At 43.3% G+C, this 19,802-nt stretch overlaps 1 protein-coding gene across 2 annotated transcripts in view; it reads left to right on the top strand.

Moving 5' to 3' along the window:
• grm2b (glutamate receptor, metabotropic 2b) overlaps positions 1-19,802 on the top strand; it is a gene marked incomplete at its 3' end in the record, with an annotated part of 67,435 nt that extends 47,633 nt beyond the window's left edge. Inside the window, exons 8-11 of one of the 2 annotated variants that reach the window (XM_080727260.1) lie at positions 1,195-1,434; positions 2,358-2,684; positions 17,136-17,328; positions 19,723-19,802. In XM_080727260.1, the coding sequence (XP_080583386.1) occupies positions 1,195-1,434; positions 2,358-2,684; positions 17,136-17,328; positions 19,723-19,802 (840 nt within the window). Of the gene's footprint in view, positions 1-1,194; positions 1,435-2,357; positions 2,685-17,135; positions 17,329-19,716 lie in introns of both variants that reach the window. The other variant, XM_080727259.1, reaches the window with a different exon arrangement.

The following is a 19,802-nucleotide window of genomic DNA, read 5'->3' as shown; positions in this document are numbered from 1 at the left end:
TAGATCGGCTATTTTCACAATTTCTGCATCTGATAATTGACCATTTGGCCAATGTTTAATTTGTCATTGTAGAGGTATTAAAATGTCCTTAAATTGTCACTTTAGAAATGTGCAGAGATACCCTCTATACCAGGGGTCAGCAACCTTTTTCAAATGAAGCGCCATGGTTTTATTTTCTAGATAATCAGTGTGCCATGTCAACATGAATTTTAATGACACGCCATCATAAAGGTGGACATAATTATTTTGATTGGCAGGACATTGTTATAACAATCATTAGACTCCGAGCAATAACTCATTTGTCTCCCCGACTCGCTCCCCAGTCAGAGTTCATAGCTTTAATGAATGTAGAATTATGTGCAGGATGTAATTTGCTGCAAATTAGGTGACTTCATTTAATTGACCATGTTTAAAATATATATTTGAAATAAAAATCCTGTCTCCTTGTGTCACCCTCCCCTGTGCCAATGTTGGCACCCGTGCCTAAGGTTGCCTACCCCTTCTCTATACCCTTAAACATTATGTTGGTGTGTTTACTGTCGAGTGAGAAAACAACGTTGCACATTAAGTTAATCATCTGGGGACCCACCTGGGGGTCCCGACCCACTGGTTGAGAACCACTGTAGTAATTATGAGGACACCCTACACCAGGGTTCCCCAATAGGCGGCCCGCGGGCCATTTGAGGCCTGCGGGGGGCTACTGTCTGGCCCCCACCAATCCCAGTAATAATGGTGGTATAAGAGCAGCAACAACACTATTATATCGTCGTTGTCGGGTGGAAACCTCGTATCTCCAAATTTGTACGTTCTTTCGCAAAGTAAAGCCCTGCTTCATCACACAAGGCCGTCGCACAAAAGTAGTGAAAACAGCAGATGTACAAGCACACAACGCCTCGCGGTGCGAGGCGTTCTGTCCTTGTAGATCGGCTGTTTTCACTAGTTTAAATCATTTTTAAAATGATAAATGCAAAACGAACGGTTTTGGACTTACAAGATTTTCACTGTACTGTCGCTGGAGTAGCGGGAACACCACCGTCGCCCCCTGCAATGCTGTGGCCCTCGGCTTGGTACACTAGACATAATTTGGCCCTTGGGGAAAACTAATTGGGGAACCCTGCTCTACACCATAGGGGTCCCAGACCCCCCGTTGAAGACTGCTGCCATAAAGCGTTGGTTGTGATTTGTAAATCTCAGGCCAGCGGACGCGAGCTGTCCTACATCCTGCTGCTGGGCGTGCTGATGTGCTACAGCATGACGTTCATCTACATCATCAAGCCGTCCACGGCGGTGTGCACGCTGCGGCGCCTGGGCCTGGGCGGCTCCTTCGCCGTGTGCTACTCGGCGCTGCTCACCAAGACCAACCGCATCGCCCGCATCTTCAGCGGCGTGAAGGACGGCGCGCAGCGGCCGCGCTTCATCAGCCCTGGATCCCAGGTGAGGTTTGGCGGAAGATAATACAGGGGCGTCAATTGGGTATGGCAGGGGTATGCAGCTGCCATATCCTGGGTCCAGGGGGGAGAATAAAAGTTACTTTTAAATATAAATCCATGAATGTCTCTTTGTCTATCTGTGCTGGTTATTATGTTGTTAAATTACAGTAAAATAACTACAAATGCAAAATGTAACAAAATAGTCACTTTAACAAGGTATTTTGGCACGTTTACTAACATGCCAAGTTTAGCTGCACTTGAACAACCATTCCAGGCTTCCATATCCAGCCCAAGAAACCGTAGAAACGGGGGGGAAAATAGAATGTACTTCTTAAAACAAATGTATCATGCCTGTTGCTAACACGACCGCTAGTTCGACCAGCAGTCGAAGACAGAATAGCAGAAAGCGAATACATTATCTGGCACCGGCATCGCTGGTAACTGCCGCGGCAGCCACCACCGCACGGACGGGCAGTTTACCGCTACGGGACCTGCCGGTCCGTGCGGCGGCCGCCGGTCCTACTGGTGGGACTGCTGGTCCTATCGCCGGCGATGCAGTGCGACTGCTGGTCGAACTAGCGGTCGTGCGGCAGTGTCTGCCGCTGCAGTTCCGCGGCAGGTGATGGTGCCAGAGAATGTATTCGCTCTTTCTACTATTCTGTCTTTGTTTCTGTCTAATAAAATATATTAGCTCTAATTACCAACACATTATTTCTTATTATGGCTTTATTCTGTCTTACTATGTCTTATTATGTCTTAAAGTTTACTGTAAAAGAGGATGGGACCAAAATTGGTTTGTAACCCACAAACGGCTCCAGAGCCACTGTTTGGTCTAGAAGAGGGTTTTAAATGGTTAAGTTCTAGTACTGGAGTAAATATACTAAGTTACTTAACAGTACACTTCTCGCCCCCCCAACACTGCTCCAGGTTGCCATCTGTGCGGCCCTGATCTCCTGCCAGATGCTGGTGGCGGTGGTGTGGCTCCTGGTGGAGACCCCGGGGGTCCGCAAGGAGGTCTCCCCGGAGCGGCGGGACGTGGTGACGCTCAAGTGCAACAGCCGGGACTCCAGCATGCTGCTGTCGCTCACCTACAACTGCGTCCTCATCGTGCTGTGCACCGTGTACGCCTTCAAGACGCGCAAGTGTCCCGAGAACTTCAACGAGGCCAAGTTCATCGGCTTCACTATGTACACCACCTGCATCATCTGGCTGGCCTTCCAGCCCATCTTCTACGTCACCGCCAGCGACTATAGGGTGAGTGGCGACTGCGCTGTGCTAACGGCACGGTTCTCAAAGTTGAGGGTCCAAGGACCCCCCCGGCCCCCCAAATGGGTTCTCAGTTAAATTATAGATATATATTTAGGTAACCAAAATGATGTGTACAATTGGGTCCATTTAGTTCCATTTGTACACTCTGTCTGTGGCCTAAAAGCATACCAAATTTGTGTGAAAATAAAAGGTTTGAGGATTGCGCTATAACACTAATTTCGCAATACATCGAAAAATGTAATATGGGCATGGCATTATAGGTGAAGAGTCTTCATTTATTTTAGTAATTTTTTTAAAGTTTAAGTTAATGTTTTTTGTTAAGTGCTTTTCAAACTTTGTGCACCCAAGACACACATTCCAGCTCAATTACGAAGCTCAATTATGAAGGAAAGAAAATGACATCCGCACGGCATTATCACATAATGCAAAGCTAGTCTATAAATGGCTAATCCCATGGGTGTTTACCACACGTATGGAACCGGGAGTCATTCTCAAATTCTATTTGATCACCCTGTCTTATAAGACTCCTGGTCTCCTTTCATGTGGATTGCAGAATCTTTCAAGGCAAGAACAAAGACTTTTGAATACATAGACCAAAAGGATATACATAATATACATTAGGGCATTCACGAATAGTGATTTTTTAGTATTCAAATTATTCGACCTCAAAGTATTCGAATAGTGGAATATTCGACAGGACTGGCCAAACTGTCAAATATTAAGTCAGCAAGAGGCAAACATTGTGAAAATAGCCGATCTACATGCTCACAACGCCTCGCATTGCGAGGCGTTGTGAGCGAGGCGTTGTGAGCATGAAGATCTGCTATTTTCACAATATTTATCTGCGGAACCGAGTCACATTAAATGTAATACCTACAATTCCAAGTGCTTGTCAGGGTGGGGGTTCCCAGTTCAAATATGTTTATTTTGGGGGTCACGGCCTAAAAAGGTTTGAGAACCCCTGGTATAGAGCATTAACAAATTCATCCACCAGGGGCATTGACAACTCATTCTTATGACTTCCTATCTAGCCAAGCTTTAAAAACAATATATTTTTTAAAGAAAAAAAAATAAGCGAATATTCGACTTTGGTGAAAAACATTGAATAGTGACTTTGATATTCGAATATTCTAATATTTGGTGAATGCCCTAATATACATACCCACTAGGGATGGGACGATAATCGCTATTATCATTTATCGCGATAAAAAAAACGATAATCGTATCGTGGAGATTTCATTCATCGTGAAACCCTCTATAATTGGTCAAACGGACCTGTAAATAACATAGTTACATACATTTTTTTCACTTTCTACCAAATCTCTTCGCCAAAAAATATTCAATTAATCTACAAGCTCACAACACTCGCTGTGAGCTTGTAGGTCTGCTATTTTTTGGTAAATCTTCCGCACCAGGATAATGGATGTTGGAGATATTTTGATTATCGCGATAATATCGTAAATCACAATTATTTTGGTCACAATAATCGTGACATGAATTTTCATATCTTCCCTTTCCTAATACCCACATCAATTCCGCCCACTGTCCATCCGAGCCATAAGACCGTTCACAAAAACTTAAATTTGGGGAAAGTGATGCATTGGCTACGTCACTCTCTTCATATGTCAATGGTCAATGCCTGTGTTCAAGTTCAGATATAGGTCAACCCAGGCACTCAGGAGAAAATGCGGTTCCAGACAGTTTCTAGTAGATACAAAATATATATTGAATTGAATTAACATCTATTTGAAAGGGATGATGCCGTTTAGCATAGTTTCAGTACACATAATTAAACGGCTGCGCTGCAGGGGTTTAATGGAAATTGCAAATTTTCAACTGTGGTCCCTAGTTGGGTTTTACATACTGTATATAGGCGACAATGTGATTAGCATAGCTTTCATTATCAGAAAAAAATGGTCTTGTATTAGGAGGTCCAATGAGACTTTTATGTGCAACTCTTGCACACAATTTCATAATATTAGATTGGTCTTATCCAGGGAGGATCCCCCTGATGTGTGACTCACACCTACTGTTGCCAAGTCTGCTTATTATAAGCGACTTGCTTTCTTGTAAAGTCGCTTGTAAATGTTGGAAGTTAGTGGGTTGCGGTTTAACCACTTTAACCCTATATGTCGGATATTTGAAAATGGCTGATCTATAAGCTCACAAGGCGTTGCGATGAGACGCGTTGTGAGCTTGTAGAATCTGCCAACAGTGCTCACAAGCTCTGTTTCAAAGAGATCCATTACCCAGGGACATGCTGGGCCCCTGATTCAGCCCGGGCAGAATAGTTGGAGAGGCCCTCATTGCGCGCTATAGAGAGAGATCTCTCTCTATAGCGCTGCTGCTACTCAAAGATTTGTGACAAAGTGACAACCCAGTGGGCCAATTACATGAGTTATATTTATTTCGCCGTTGTCGGGTGGAAACCTTGTATGTCCAAAACCGTTTGTTTTGTATTTATCATTTTAAAAATTATTTAAACTAGTGAAAACAGCCGATCTACAAGCACACAACGCCTCGCACCGCGAGGCGTTGTGTGCTTGTAGATCTGCTGTTGTCACTACTTTTGTGCAAACAGTTACATTTTTACTTTTGTGCAAACAGTTTAATTTTTTCCTAATGGCCAGCCTGGACCGGCCAGGAATGAACCGGCCGTTCGGGAGTTGTTCCGCTTTTCCCAATGGCCAGCACGTCCCTGGTGTACAACAAGCAAGGCCTTATAGCTACACAAAATGTTGGGATCTACTCAGTATCATCATGCGGTACCTCAGGCTCTTCGTGACTGTTGTAGAAACAAGATAAACCTGATAGTAATTAATCATCACTTGGGGGCGTCGTTTGGGCTCCCAGGGGATGGTTATCGCCCAGCGTTTGGTTTAACCGTTTTATGCAATTTTATATGCACTTTTTTTTTTTGAAGATTAAACAGATTTTAGATCAGTGCTGAGTGCATCTCAGTCCATGCACATTGTAGACAGGGGCGTCACAAGGGGGGGGGGAAGTTAGACTGAGTAACTAGGGGCCCAAGGGCCCAAACTTTAGCTATTGAAAACTAGCAGATATACAAGCTCACAGCGCGGCACCGAGTGCCGCGCTGCGAGCTTGTAGATCTGCTATTTTTGAAAAGTCGTGAAAATTTGTGAAAATCTTTGAATATATGTATTTTTTAAGCGAACATTTGTAACTCAAATTTTGCTTCTGGGGGGTAAATATTTTGAGATGGGAGTCCGTGGCCAAAATATCATCTTGGGGGTCCTTGACATGAAAAAGTTTGAGCACCACTGACATGGAAACATAGGTTTCTTGCACACATTTTCACGATTTTTCAAAAATAGCAGATATACAAGCTACCGGTATATACGGCACTCGGTGCCGCGCTGTGAGCTTGTATATCTGCTATTTTTCATTAGTTAACATTCATGGGGGGCCCGCAGTGAATCCTTGTACCCAGGGCCCAGAATTTGGTGTGACGCCCCTGATTGTAGACACGTTTTCTTTACTGCACCCATGTTCATTTGCCACTTTTAAGCTGGTGTCCCTGTTATGAGCATGTCATTTTTAGGCAAACATTTAGTTTTATTAATTTTTTATGGCAAAAATAGCTGATCTACAGCAGTGGTTGCCAACCTTTTAGCTTGAGACCCAAAAGAGAAATCTGATGTCTCTTTGGTTCCCAAACTAGTGAAAATGGGCAATATACAAGCTTCATGTTTCGATGCGATGAGTTATGAGCTTGTAGATCGGCTATTTTCACTACTTCCTAAGGATTTTTATGATTTCTGTCTTTTTGGGGGGGGGGGGGGGGGGGGGGAAGAAACGCAAAAAAAGTCCCGATCAACTGTTTGGTAAACAGTGATCCACTGGGCTTAAGTGCTTACTTTTTTGCCACCCTCTAGTCTTTCTGACATAACGCCTCTGATCATCACATCAATCGGGAATACAGTTGAACACGTTGCTTGAGCTGGGGTGTACAGGCTGTTGCCCTGCCGCAGAACAAAACAATCAAAAGCAAGACTCGGAGACAGGCCTGGCAACTGTACAAATACAGATTTATTGTAGTTAGTAGTTAGAGCCAGAATTACAGTGGAGACAGAGAGATTAGATTATTATACTGTATACATAATGCAGTGATCTGTTCTATGTTATATGTATGCTTTTGGCAATGTAAAACATATTTTATCATGCACTAAAGCAATTTGAGCTGTGTTGAGTTGATTGAGGGGGGGAGAGAGAGAGAGAGAGAGAGAGTGCTGAGCTGTCGGCTGGCAAGGCGCTGGAGAGGCAGGACAGACTGGACAGACTGGCGACATGTGTAGTGAGGTATGCAGGCAGCGACAAACTGATTGATTATCCTCCAGTATCACACATGGACATCATCATAAAATAAGATGATCATAGATCTTTATTGGTCCCCGTGGGGAAATGCATGATGCAGCGACAGCAGTAAGCATGCTTACAAAACACTATATCGTCACTGTCGGGCAGAAACCTCGTATCTCCAAGTTTCAAATTTGTTCATTTTTTCGCAAAGCAAAGCCCTGCTTCATCATACAAGACCGTTGTACAAAAATTGTGAAAACAGCAGATCTACACAAGCTCTTGAAAACTTTAGTTACTAGTTACTTTGCAGCTATAAATTATAATATTAAAAAAAACATACATAAACCACTTTAGCCCTATTTTATACCTTGGCTATTTGAAAATAGACGATCTACACGCTATTTAACATTTTGTACTTTTACTTTTACTCAAGTACATTTTGAATTCTGGACTTTTACTTGTAAGGGTGCCCTCACACCAAAATACCTATGAGAGTGGAATCCGCGTTCCGCCAATGCATTTCATTGAGAAGGGAGCGTTTTTTGCAGAAATCCTCTGCTGGCATGAAACCGCTTCACTCTCATTGAAATGCATTGGCGGAACGCGGATTCCACTCTCATAGGTATTTTGGTGTGAGGGCACCTCTATATTGCAGTATTGATACTTTTACTTAAGTAAAATATGTGAGTACTTTTTCCACCACTGCGTGTAACTAAATAATAATAACTACAACTACAATAACCTTTTGAACAAAGGCATTCTACCGGCACAGCTCAGCCTAATGCAGTGCGCCACGGGAGCAGGGACAGCAGTTGCAGGAGAGATTAGCGACCTTAAGCAACGCTACGGCAACGGCAGAAGACAACGGTAACCGGAAATGATCCGCGCTCGATAGATAAACCTGCCGTCGCCGCAGCCGTCTCTACTACGGCAGAAGGTCCCTTCCCACGTAACGCCTACTCCGTCTGCTGCGTGTACGCGTCGCCATGGGAACCAAAGCGTTCAGTGAAAGGGGTGGGAACCCGTCGCCACCGAGGCTTTGCTTAACCATTTTGATTACTACGGCGATTACGTCATAGCAGCCGTAGTCCGCCTGGCGTTGCCGCCCTGAAACTCATCTAGTTTAAAGTCGCTATTGACACTGGAGCAGCTACAGTTAAAGCCTTTTATTTAGGTGCTATAGTACAAAACATAATGACTGACGCTTTTAATCTTTCCATCTTCATCATAGGCTTTAACTGTCCGAGCTGCTCCAATTCCAACTTCCATTTTCTTCTACAATAACTTTTTGATTTTCCATTTCCAGCTACAGTATAAGTAACGCTTTTGGGCAGCCACGATATGTGGGTCTGGAGCCTGATGGCTTCTGACACAAAGGACTGTCCAAGTCACAGTGTTTTGAGCAGGGGTAGGATTCAGTGTCGAGTTTTGGCTCTGTTCTTGGCTCTGTACTTGGTCAGTTCTTTTTTTCCCTCTAGGCCTACACCAAAACTCTTCGACAAAAATAGCCGACTCGTCACGCTGCGTTGTGAGCTTGTAGATTTGTTAAAACCCCCAATTCAGGGCTACTGTGGGGCCCTCTGTTTGAGTCTCAAACCACTACCCAAGTCCCAGCCCGCCATACACTGTATGATACTAATAGACATAAGGATTAATGAAAAGCCATGCCTTTGTGTTAGGGAACACAGTAGCATATTTGAGCAAAGAACAGGCTATAAATCAAGTTATTAAACAATATAAACTGTACAAAAGTGCAATAAAAGTATTATAAAAGGTTATTAAATTTCAAACTTTATTTATGTTCGAGAGGCACCCTCATTTGCAGTGATGTCGAGCGAACATTAGAACAACCACCAACATCAAGAAACTAAAACAGACAGGAAGACAAAAACAGGGACTATTACAAGCAAATAGATTCTAAAATATGTGAAATACAAGGTACATTACATTTAAAAAAAGGATGTAAACAGTACAAAAGATGGCACTGAATCAAGTTTTAAAGTGCATTGAAGGGCAGTCTAGGAGTCAGTGTCATTAAAGACTTCCCAATCTCAGTGACAAATCAAATAATTTAATCTTGTTAATGCTCTCATTGTTCCAAGACAAACTCTCAGACAAATACGAGGGATGGTTCCCAATGAGAGTTTAAACAAATACGTACAAAATTATGTTTGTTGTGTCTCTCTGTTTGAGAAGGCCGACCCACCATCCTCATGTTATATAAAGTGCACAGTGTGCACTTCATGAGTGTCAAGAAATAGCCCAAATAATGAAGGCTGCAGCATTCCAACAAATGAATACTAGCTGTGTGTCAGTGTTGATTCTAACACTAAATCTACAATTGATTTAGTCGACACAAATGTATTTTGGCGGGCCTTGATGGCGTCATAATTTTACACTTGGTTGCATGCTGAAAATAGCTGATCTACAAGTTCACAACGCACCGCCATAGGCGCAAATGGTGGGGGGGACAAGGTGTTTTTGTCACCTTCCAGGTTCAATTTCGTCCCCTCCATTCACTTCCAGAAGACCCCCCTGTCCCCCCCAGTCAGGGACATAGTGGTCTAAATTCTGAAATCATACACTAAACACGATCGAAGATGCTTTTTGAATGATTTATAGATGCTATTATATGAGAACACCCCTCTGTTTTCCTGCAAAATGGTTTGGTCTGTGTTGCCAAGTTCTTAGAAACAAGCAGCCAGCTATATAAAAACCACAATATTCCAGGGTGGTTTTCATATAGCTGGCTGCTTGTTTCTCTCGCAAAATCTGGCAACAAGAAATGAAAGCGACAGAAGGAACGACAGAAGGAAGAGAACTTCCTGCTGCTGCAGCTCAAACTCAATAGAACACAATATTTATAACTTTGGTTCTGCCATTTCAAATAGTTAATAAGGAATGCCGCCACCCTGGACAAGGAAAGGATTACTTTGTTTTTGTTGCCACCCTGGCCGGACAAGGAAGCTAAAGGATTACTTTGTTGTTACTTGGGCTGTGTGACGAGAGGACTGGAGCCGGAGGACAGGAGGAGGGGGAGGAGGAAGCCGGGTAATGAATGACATTTATACCGTATTGTGTTCTGGACTGGCGGCCTGTTCTAACCTGTGCCAACTGCTTGTGGACTGTATTATTGTATTGTGTGTTCAGTGTTCTGACGGCTGAGCGGCTGTCATGCTTCTGAGTTCTGAGTAGGGATACTGTATTTTATTGTGGCCAGTGTTTTGAGTGATGAACGGTCGCTGTGCCAAATTGCTGCTATAGTCGGCGTTCTTGAGGTAAAAAGTTAACCATAGAAACATGAAAGAAACGTTGGTTATGACGAGAGGACTGTTTAATGTCAGTGTTTGTGTTGAAGTGTGTTTTAAGCTTTTGGTTGTGTTGGTTATTGCAGTACTAGTGATAACTTGATAAGTAAATAAATAATACATCATAAAACCGTTAATGCCTGTATCTGAAGGAAAATGAGGGGGTAAAACTGCCCGAAAACCGATCTCTGCATGCAAAAAAAACGAAATCGGGCGCGCGCGCACGCGCACGGACGCGCACGGACGCGCGCGCGCGCAATTTGGCACAGCGACCGTTCATCACTCAAAACACTGGCCACAATAAAGGTCCCCCCCCATGCATTTATTGGATCTGCGCCATTGCGCACCGCACAACAGTAGATCTGCTATTTTCAGAGTGCAACACTCAAGCACAACCAATGGATCTCTTCTCCGCTAGTCCCTCCCTAACAATCTAGTCTAGTTTGATATTTGTCTACAAAATTGTCAATACATTTACCGGTAGTTAGTTTTTATTTTTGTGTCAGTGACAAGGTAGTCGATGAACATTTTTGATCATAGTTTTTAGTCGACGAAATCAACACTGCTGTGTGTTCGGTCATCATGAAAGAATAAGATCACGGATACAAGCGGACAAAATGAGTTTTCTCAAACGGGTGGCTGGCGTGGCGTCTCCCTCAGGGAGAGGGTGAGAAGTTCAGTCACTCGGGAGAGCCTGGGAGGAAGGAGCCGCTGCTCCTTCATGTGGAAACAATCCAGTGACGGTGGTTTGGGCGTATCGTTATTATCGTCAGCCAGAAAACCTTGTATCTACAAGTTTCAAGCTTTGGGGAAGACCCTGCGGGGCGGACCAAAGACCAGATGGGGGGGGATTCTACCTGTTGAGATTGGCACATTTCACCCCGTTTTTTTCATCTCACTCACGTCACTTTGTCTGGTGACCTCACTCAGCAACGAAATGATCAGAAAATAAACAAAAATAAAAATTTAACAATTCACAGGAGGCAAGCAGTGATCACCCCATGATGTGCACTGCAATGTAGTTTAAAATGCACTACATTTCAGGCGCTTTTTGAGAGTGAATAAATAAGAAGACACGTGTGACTTGTGTGATCTGGGCAGCTTGTCCTTGTATCTCCACGCTGGGCTTTGGAATTCCTCAGGTGGTTCCTCCGGCATGAAGTGGCTAATATTGCCCGGGAGAGGGAAGCCTGGAGCTCTCTGCTGGAACTGGCTCGGGATAAGTGGTTGAAGATGGATGGATGGATGGACTTTGTTTAGTGGGTTGGTCGGGCCCTGTGTGGCTGAATGTGCTCCTCATCCCCACTAATAGAGCCGATGCAGTGACGTGTTTTACCATGTTACTCTATATTAGTATGACAAGCAGAATTCTTTGGTGAAAATACTTCCGGTTCGCACAGGCTTTCCGAACTATAGTCTGGAGAGTCAGGGCATCTGGGGGTGCACAAGTTCTGAGAGACCGCCCATCAGAAGTTCTGAACGACGTCCATTTGTATATTTATGTCACCTCCCTTTCCGAACAAATGTTCCGACAGTAGGACGGAGGTACAGGACTCCGACTACGGAGCTGGTCATAGTTTGAGTTCAAAGCAGTTCAGTGGATATATCGTAGTGTTTTTGCTCAGTGATGTTTTCAGTCGTCTCCCTTTTGTTCTTTTGATCGCTGTTCCGTCAAACGTATAACAAAAAGTGCAATTATGCTTTGTGGTTACATCATGCCTGTACCCCCTGTCAGCCTGACTCTTCTTCATATCATTTAGCCTTCGGCCAGCAGAGTCATTTGGGGAGGATAGGGTTTGCCGGCCCCGCTGGCGTACTGTACAGATTTAGTTCTTGCATGCATTTTTTGTTCTCCACCTCTGAACGTTTTTGTTTTTGTCTGATGATTTATATCACCGCTGGGTGCATCTCAATCCACGCCTGTCCATTTATGTGACATGTGCCACATGTTAGTCATGCGTTGTCTTGTCTGCAATCATTCATTAATCCCTTATGTCACTCTAGGAGGTGAACATAAAAAAGGATTTAATTTAATTTAATTTAATTTTGATTGGCTATTTTTGCTATTTGTCATACAACAAAGCATAATATACCTTAAACCCTTGAACCCTAACATCCCTATCCTGGAACATTCACACAAAAAAAAGATCAGATCAGCTATTTTCGGCAAAGAGAGGGGAAAAAAAGAGTGCACCAATATATAGGCGACATGTCCAGCTTACCAAGTATAGAGCGTTCAAAGCAATTAAGAAAATGCCCCCACTTGTTGCAAATCTAACTCACTGGTGGTGTGAGATTAAAAGGCTAATGAATTACAAACACAGTTTTTTTAGTGATCACACTCACTGGCCGTCTCCTAATGTGCATATTTAAACACGAAAGCTTTCCGAGTGCTTTATGCATCGTGGCTACACATCATGGCATGTGCATAAGTGATTTCACATCTGGCTGCGGGGGTCCGCAAACAGAAAGACCCCACATGCCCCCCCCCCTCCCCCCTCCCCCCGGACTGCAGGGCTAACCGGTGGCTGGGTGAGACTCACTGCCCCTGCACGGCGCATGACCTCGGCAGTCAGCTCACATTAGCGGCTGAAATATGACGTCGCTGTCGGACAGAAACCTTGTATCTCCGTGGTTTTGTCGAGAGTGTCACACAAAAGTAGTGAAAATAGCTGATCTTAAAAGATCTACACGTGTGGTGAGCTTGTAGATATGCTATTTTCACTACTTAAACATTTGTTTAAATAATAATAAAAAACGAACGGGTTCGGACTTACAGGGTTTCCACCTGACAGCAGCGATGACTAACAAGGCTTTGACTTAGCCAGGACAGCCAGCAGTGCTTATAGCCTAAACCTGACCTTTATCCATGAACATGCAAATACTGTGCATAATTTATACACTTGTGGTGTAACTAGCATAACACCAGTAAAAAATAATTAATATATGCATGACCACTGGATACAAGGGATTTCTGCCGTTCATCTCTTGTAAACGCTTCTGGTTGCTTGTGCATTTTAAGTGTTTGAAAAGGCATTTCCTAAAAAAAAAAAAAAAAAAAAGTAATATGGCACAACAGATGTGTCATCGTTTTTTAAGACGTGCTGACTTTGGGTTGCTTCCAACATTTTGCAAAGCAGGAGCGTAGCGATATTACGCCGTCACATTTGTTCGACGTCCCATTGGTTCAGCGCTGATGAATGCTAACCTGGTGAAATGCTAACCTGCCGACACTGATGAATGCTAAGCTGATGAATGTTAATTTCGCTGCGAGGCGTTGTGAGCTTGTAGATCTGCTACAGTTCTCAAAAAAAGGATTGGAAGATTTAGAGGACCCCCTGTAGTAACTCTGAGGACCCCCTAAAGGGCCCCGGACCCCCTGTTGAAGACCCCTATGGGGCGGCATAGCTCAGGGGTAGAGAAACTGGTATTAGAGCACGAAGGGTATAAATCCCGAAGGGTTCCCAGTTCGAATCCGGGCTCCCCCTGAGTTAATGTCGAAGGGTCCTTGGGCAAGACTCTGAACCCCTAATTGCCTCTGGTGAGTAGGTTGGTGCCTTGCATGGCTTCCTCTGCCACCGGTGTATGTATGAATGTGTGTGTGTGAATGGGTGAATGTAATGCACAATCTATGTAAAGCGCTTTGGATTAAAAGCGCTATATAAATGCACCATTTACCATTTGTACTACACAATATAACTGGTACTTCAGCAGTGGTTGGAGGTGGTCTCTCTGTTTCTCCCATTGAGACCTTATATAAGACGGTAATGTCTGGTAGTCCTCCTGCCTGAAGCCCATAAGCCCATCATCTTCCTCTATCAAGCTGTGATTTTGTCTTGGCACGCCAGGAAACCAGGGTTCGAATCCCGTCGAGGATATCGTCGTTGTCGGGTGGAAACCTTGTATGTCCAAAACCGTTTGTTTTGTGCCTATCATCATTTTTTAAATGATTTGAACTAGTGAAAACAGCCGATCTATAAGCACTTGCGAGGCGTTGTGTGCTTGTAGATCTGCTATTTTCACTACTTTTGTGCGACGGCCTTGTATGATGAAGCAGTGCTTTACTTTGCGAAAGAACGTACAAATTTGAAACTTGGAGATACGAGGTTTCTGCCCGACAACGACGATATAAAACGTATGGATTTGCTGCTTTAAAAATTAAGGAGCTTAGGATTATTTTTATTACACTACTTTATACTACACAGTATGAAGTAGTGGTCAACAGGGTTCATTTATCCATGCAAATTGCCCTACATAAAATTAAAGGTCCTTCCACACTGGGAGCGCTAGGAATAAACGCTCACAGAGTTAACACTAAACAGCAGTTTAAATTAATGAACGAATGGCACGAAATAAACGCTCCTGGTGTGTAAGGACCTTACGCTTTTAAACATTTAATTTCACATAAGAATAAGAAATGCAGTTGCGAGATGGCTGCAATAACAGCGTCATTAAAGCCTCATAAACACTTCATGCATTATTAAGTAGAAACATGCGAGAGAGATCCTTGTTTAGAATAAGACTGTGTTCTTTTCCAAGAAGGTTCGGATGGTGCAGTGGTAAAGTGCCTGCCCACCACCACCACCACTGAGGTTTTGGGTTCGAATCCACAAATCTGAACACAATTAGCCTGTGATCAGGGGAGGCAAGCTGTGCTGGGAGGGAGATAATAGTCACTGCAGGTAATACTGCAGTGACTGGGCGTGGCAAAGATCTACAAGCTCGCAGAGCGGCACTCGGTGCCACACTGTGAGCTTGTATATCTGCTACTTTTCAATAGCTAAAGTATAAAATAATTAAGGCCCCTCCACCTTGGGCCCTGGTAACTCAGTCCCACTAAAAACAACACCCACTCGCTCTTCATTCGTTACCTGTTTGTTTCAGAATAGATTTTAAGAGTTTACAGATGAAAGCACTGAATGGACAGGCTCGCAGTTACATCTCAGAGATGCTGACACCTTAAAAGCCCCATGCAGACCAAAAAAAGAAAAGAAAGAAACATCTCAAAATAAAAGGAAGCTGAAATACAGTTGGAGCATCTTTTTTTTGTATCAAATTGGAGGGTTTAAAGGTTACTTGTCACTCAAGTCTCAGCCGGTGTGTCTGTTTGACCGTGACAAAACAGTCTGTTTGAACAGGAGCACAGTTTGAAGCTGCTGTAGATGATAAATAAAGATATCGTCACTGTCGGGCGGAAACCTCGTATCTCCAAGTTTCAAATGTGTATGTATGCCCTGCTTCATCACACAAGGCCGTCGCACAAAAGTAGTGAAAACAGCAGATCTACAAGCACACAACGCCTCGCGGTGCGAGGCGTTGTGTGCTTGTAGATCGGCTGTTTTCACTAGTTTAAATCATTTTGAAAATGATAAATGCAAAACGAACGGTTTTGGACATACAAGGTTTTCACCCGACAACGACGATATATTTAGTTACTACATAACCTATTTATGGATAAAAAATGAATAGAATGTTTGTAAACAAACTCCAGGGAGTCCGTCTGAGGAGACACTCTCACAGCGAAGCACCACTATAACGTTCCCTCTGCCAGAAATGACAAAGGCGAACATAATAAGCGTTATATTTTTTCCCCGAGCTTCTATAAGCTAATAAAAAACAATAAAACACTCACTTGCCTAGAGACTACATTGAAATAAAAGCAAATTAACTTATTCACGTTTCTTGGTGTGTAGGAGGCCTAAATCTTATCGTGGTTGTCATGCTGCTCTTACACCTTGTTCCATAAAGCACTTATGTTTTAGAAAAAGCGTCCACGCAAACAATTTCATTATCAGTGGTGTAAAGTAACTACGTATATTTACTCAAGTACTGTACTTTTACGTACCATTTTGAGGTATTTGTACTTTACTTGAGTATTTCTAATACTTTCACTTCTACTCCACTACATCTCGAATCGAAATGTTTTACTTTTACTCCACTACATTTATTTGAAAACTTTAGTTACTAGTTACTTTGCAGATATATATTATATTACATAACATACATGAACCGCTTTAGCGCTATTTTATACCATGTGGCTGTTTGAAAATAGCTGATCTACAAGCTCATAACACGTCGCGCCGCGACGCTGTGAGCTTGTAGACCAGCTATTTTCAAAGGTTTTACACTTTTACTTTTGGTACTTTAAGTATTGATGCCAACACTTTCATACTTTTACTCAAGTACATATTGTATTCCTGACTTTTACATGTAAAGTACACCAATTAAAGTACCTACGGTATGAGGGTGGATTCCCCGTTCCAATGCATTTCAATGGGAATGGTGCGGTTAGGTGCCAGTAGAGGATTTCTCCAAAGAAAAAACGCTCCATTCTCATTGTCAGAATGGGGAATCCACTCTCAGAGGTACTTTGGTGTGGGTGCAGCCTAAGGGTGCCCACACACCAAAATACCTAGAGTGGAATCCGCCAATGCATTTCAATGAGAATGAAGCATTTTTTGCCAGTAGAGGATTTCTGCAAAAAACGCTCCCTTTTCATTGAAATGCATTGTCGGAATCCACTCTCATAGGTACTTTGGTGTGGGTGCAGCCTAAGGGTGCCCTCACACCAAAATACCTATGAGAGTGGAATCCGCGTTCTGCCAATGCATTTCAATGATAAGGGAGCGTTTTTTGCAGAAATCCTCTGCTGGCATGAAACCGCTTCACTCTCATTGAAATGCATTGGCGGAACACGGATTCCACTCTCACAGGTATTTTGGTGTGAGGGCACCCTAACAGAGTATTTCTATATTGCAGCATTTGAGTACTTTTTTCCCAACACTGTTCATTCTATGGTTCTCAGGTGCAGACCACCACCATGTGCATCTCGGTCAGCCTCAGCGGCTCGGTGGTGCTGGGCTGCCTCTTCTCCCCCAAGGTGCACATCATCCTGTTCCAGCCTCAGAAGAACGTCACCTCGCTCAGGGCCGGAGGAGGCAACCGCTTCGGCACCACGGTGTCCGCTGCTTCAGTGCCCAGCTCCAGCTACTCAAAAGGTAAATTCCACTCACAAGCAGCCAGTCCATAATCAGGGGCGTCACAAGGGGGGGCGGGAGTGGGACTACTAGGGCCCAAGGTGGAGGGGCCTTAATTATTTTATACTATTGAAAAATAGCAGATATACAAGCTCACAGCGCGGCACCGAGTGCCGCGCTGCAAGCTTGTAGATCTGCTATTTTTGAAAAGTTGTGAAAATGTGTGCATTTGTAACTCAAATATTGCTTCTGGGGGGGGGGGGGGGGGGGGGGGGTCCCTGGAACTAAATATTTTGAGATGGGCGTCAAATATTTCGCACTCATCTGCAATTTCAACCCCAAGATCTCTTTCCCATTTCCTCTTAGTGTCCTGGGTGTTAACAGTTAGCATTGGATCTTAACAGGCCATAGCGAATGCTATTAAAACCCCTTGTAAAATCCATTGTCAGTGCTCTCTGAATTGGAGTTGTATCTATGTTAGTTAGTAGTGTTGTGCGCCTGAGAATGAAATCCCTCACCTGTAATAATCGGAAAAGAATTCTGCGACATAGATCATATTTCTGTATTTGATCAAATCAAACGACATGAGTGCAGGACCATTAATTAAATTCCCTAACGTTGTTATACCACCATCTCTCCAAGAATTTAACCCAGGATCATTAAGGCCAGGAAGGATGTCTGGATTCGTTTGAATTGAGGTGAGAGGTGATATTACAAAATGTTCAAGGTTTTAAAGAAAATAACATGCTTTTCTTCTTTTTTTTATTTTAAATGATTGTCAAAATCCCATTCAACCTATTTTTGGTTCCAACTTGCAACAGAGCCGCAGGTTGGGAATCATTGATAACCAGAGGACATTTTTGTCAAAATTCCATTTTGCCACAGACGCAGAAAATGAGCGTACAATAATATTACCAGAAACACGTAAAGAGATGGGAGAGTGTTTTCTGCTGGTGTTTCAGTCCGAGTGTATCAAATGGTTCTCTGTATCAAATGGTGCGTTCGGAAATGCGCACCGGGTGTGTGCTCAGTGTAGTGAGTGCCTAAACCCAACCCTAATTCTAACCCTAACCTCAGTAAAACTATGCCTAAACCCAACCCTAACCCTAACCTCAGTAAACCTATGCCTAAAACTAACCCTAACCCTAACCAGCCCTGTTGCGCATTTCCGAACGCACCCTTTATACACTCGGACTGAAACACCAGCAGAAAACACTCTCCCGTAAAGAGATAGCCCTGAATGACCAAAACAGTTTTGTAACTCTGAGAGTGTAGAGATGGAACCAAATGGACCTGGTTACATTTGTACACTGTCAGAGTTATGACGGTCCTTGCAAATGAAACGTTAGTTGGTTTCCTAATGTGCCATAGTGTTGTTTTAGAATCAGTGTCCTACGTATTCTGAAGAAAACCTGGAGACTTGATATTCAGAAATGGGAAATTGTTTTTTGCAGGTCTTTAAAGGGATATTCCACTTTAAAAAAAACTTTTTGTCTAATCAGGCTTGTATGAACACCCTGAACAGTTTTGAATTTTCTTCATTCAGTATTTAGATATTTGATGTAAATGTTATCTGGCCCTCCAGGCTCAGGGCCTATCCCCACACACACTCATTGTAACTTCAAACTCCATTTTAACCATGAAAGATTCATTAAAAACACCCATTATCTTTTTCTGGTGACTCATACTACCCTCCTAATACGTGAGCAGGCCGTGTTTTTTCAATACATTTTTTCATGTATTTTTTCACAATAATTCTTTGGGAAAATGGAAAAAAATGAATACAATAAAAATGTATAAAAAATAAATGAAAAGCGTTATAGAAAAAACACGGCCTGCTCACATATTAGGAGGGTAGTATGAGTCACCAGAAAAAATAATGGGTGTTTTTAATGAATCTATCATGGTTAAAATTGAGTTTGAAGTTACAATGAGTGTGTGTGGGGAGAGGCCCTGAGCCTGGAGGGCCAGATAACATTTACATCAAATATCTAAATACTGAATGAAGAAAATTAAAAACTGTTCAGGGTGTTCATACAAGCCTCATTAGACCATACAATGACAAAAAGTTTTTTGAAAGTGGAATATCCCTTTAAGTCCGAGTGTATCAAAAAAGCAACTGGGTTAAGCACTGTTGGTCCGACCAGTTTAACATTCACCAGGTTAGCATTTACCAGCGTCGGCAGGTTAGCTTTTCACCAGGTTAGCATTCACCAGCGTTACTTTTACTGAGGTTAGGGTTAAGGTTAGGTTTAGGTGTATCTCCGCCCCCCCCCCGACTTTCGTCACCACCGCACAGCCAATCACAAATGTGCCACGGACACGGAAGTCTTTGCCACGGACACCTTTGTCCGTGTACGGACATACTGATGACCCCTGCTTTTAACTGTCTTTTTTGTGTGTGTGCAGGATCAGGATCGGGATCAGCCTCCAACTACGTGCCGGCGGTTTGCAACGGTCGCGAGGTGCTAGACTCCACCACGTCCTCCTTGTGA

The sequence above is a fragment of the Nannobrachium achirus genome, assembly GCF_963921795.1.
Source record: "Nannobrachium achirus genome assembly, chromosome: 6".
Classification (NCBI taxonomy): Eukaryota; Metazoa; Chordata; class Actinopteri; order Myctophiformes; family Myctophidae; genus Nannobrachium; species Nannobrachium achirus.
This window is presented reverse-complemented; position numbering and strand designations above follow the sequence as displayed.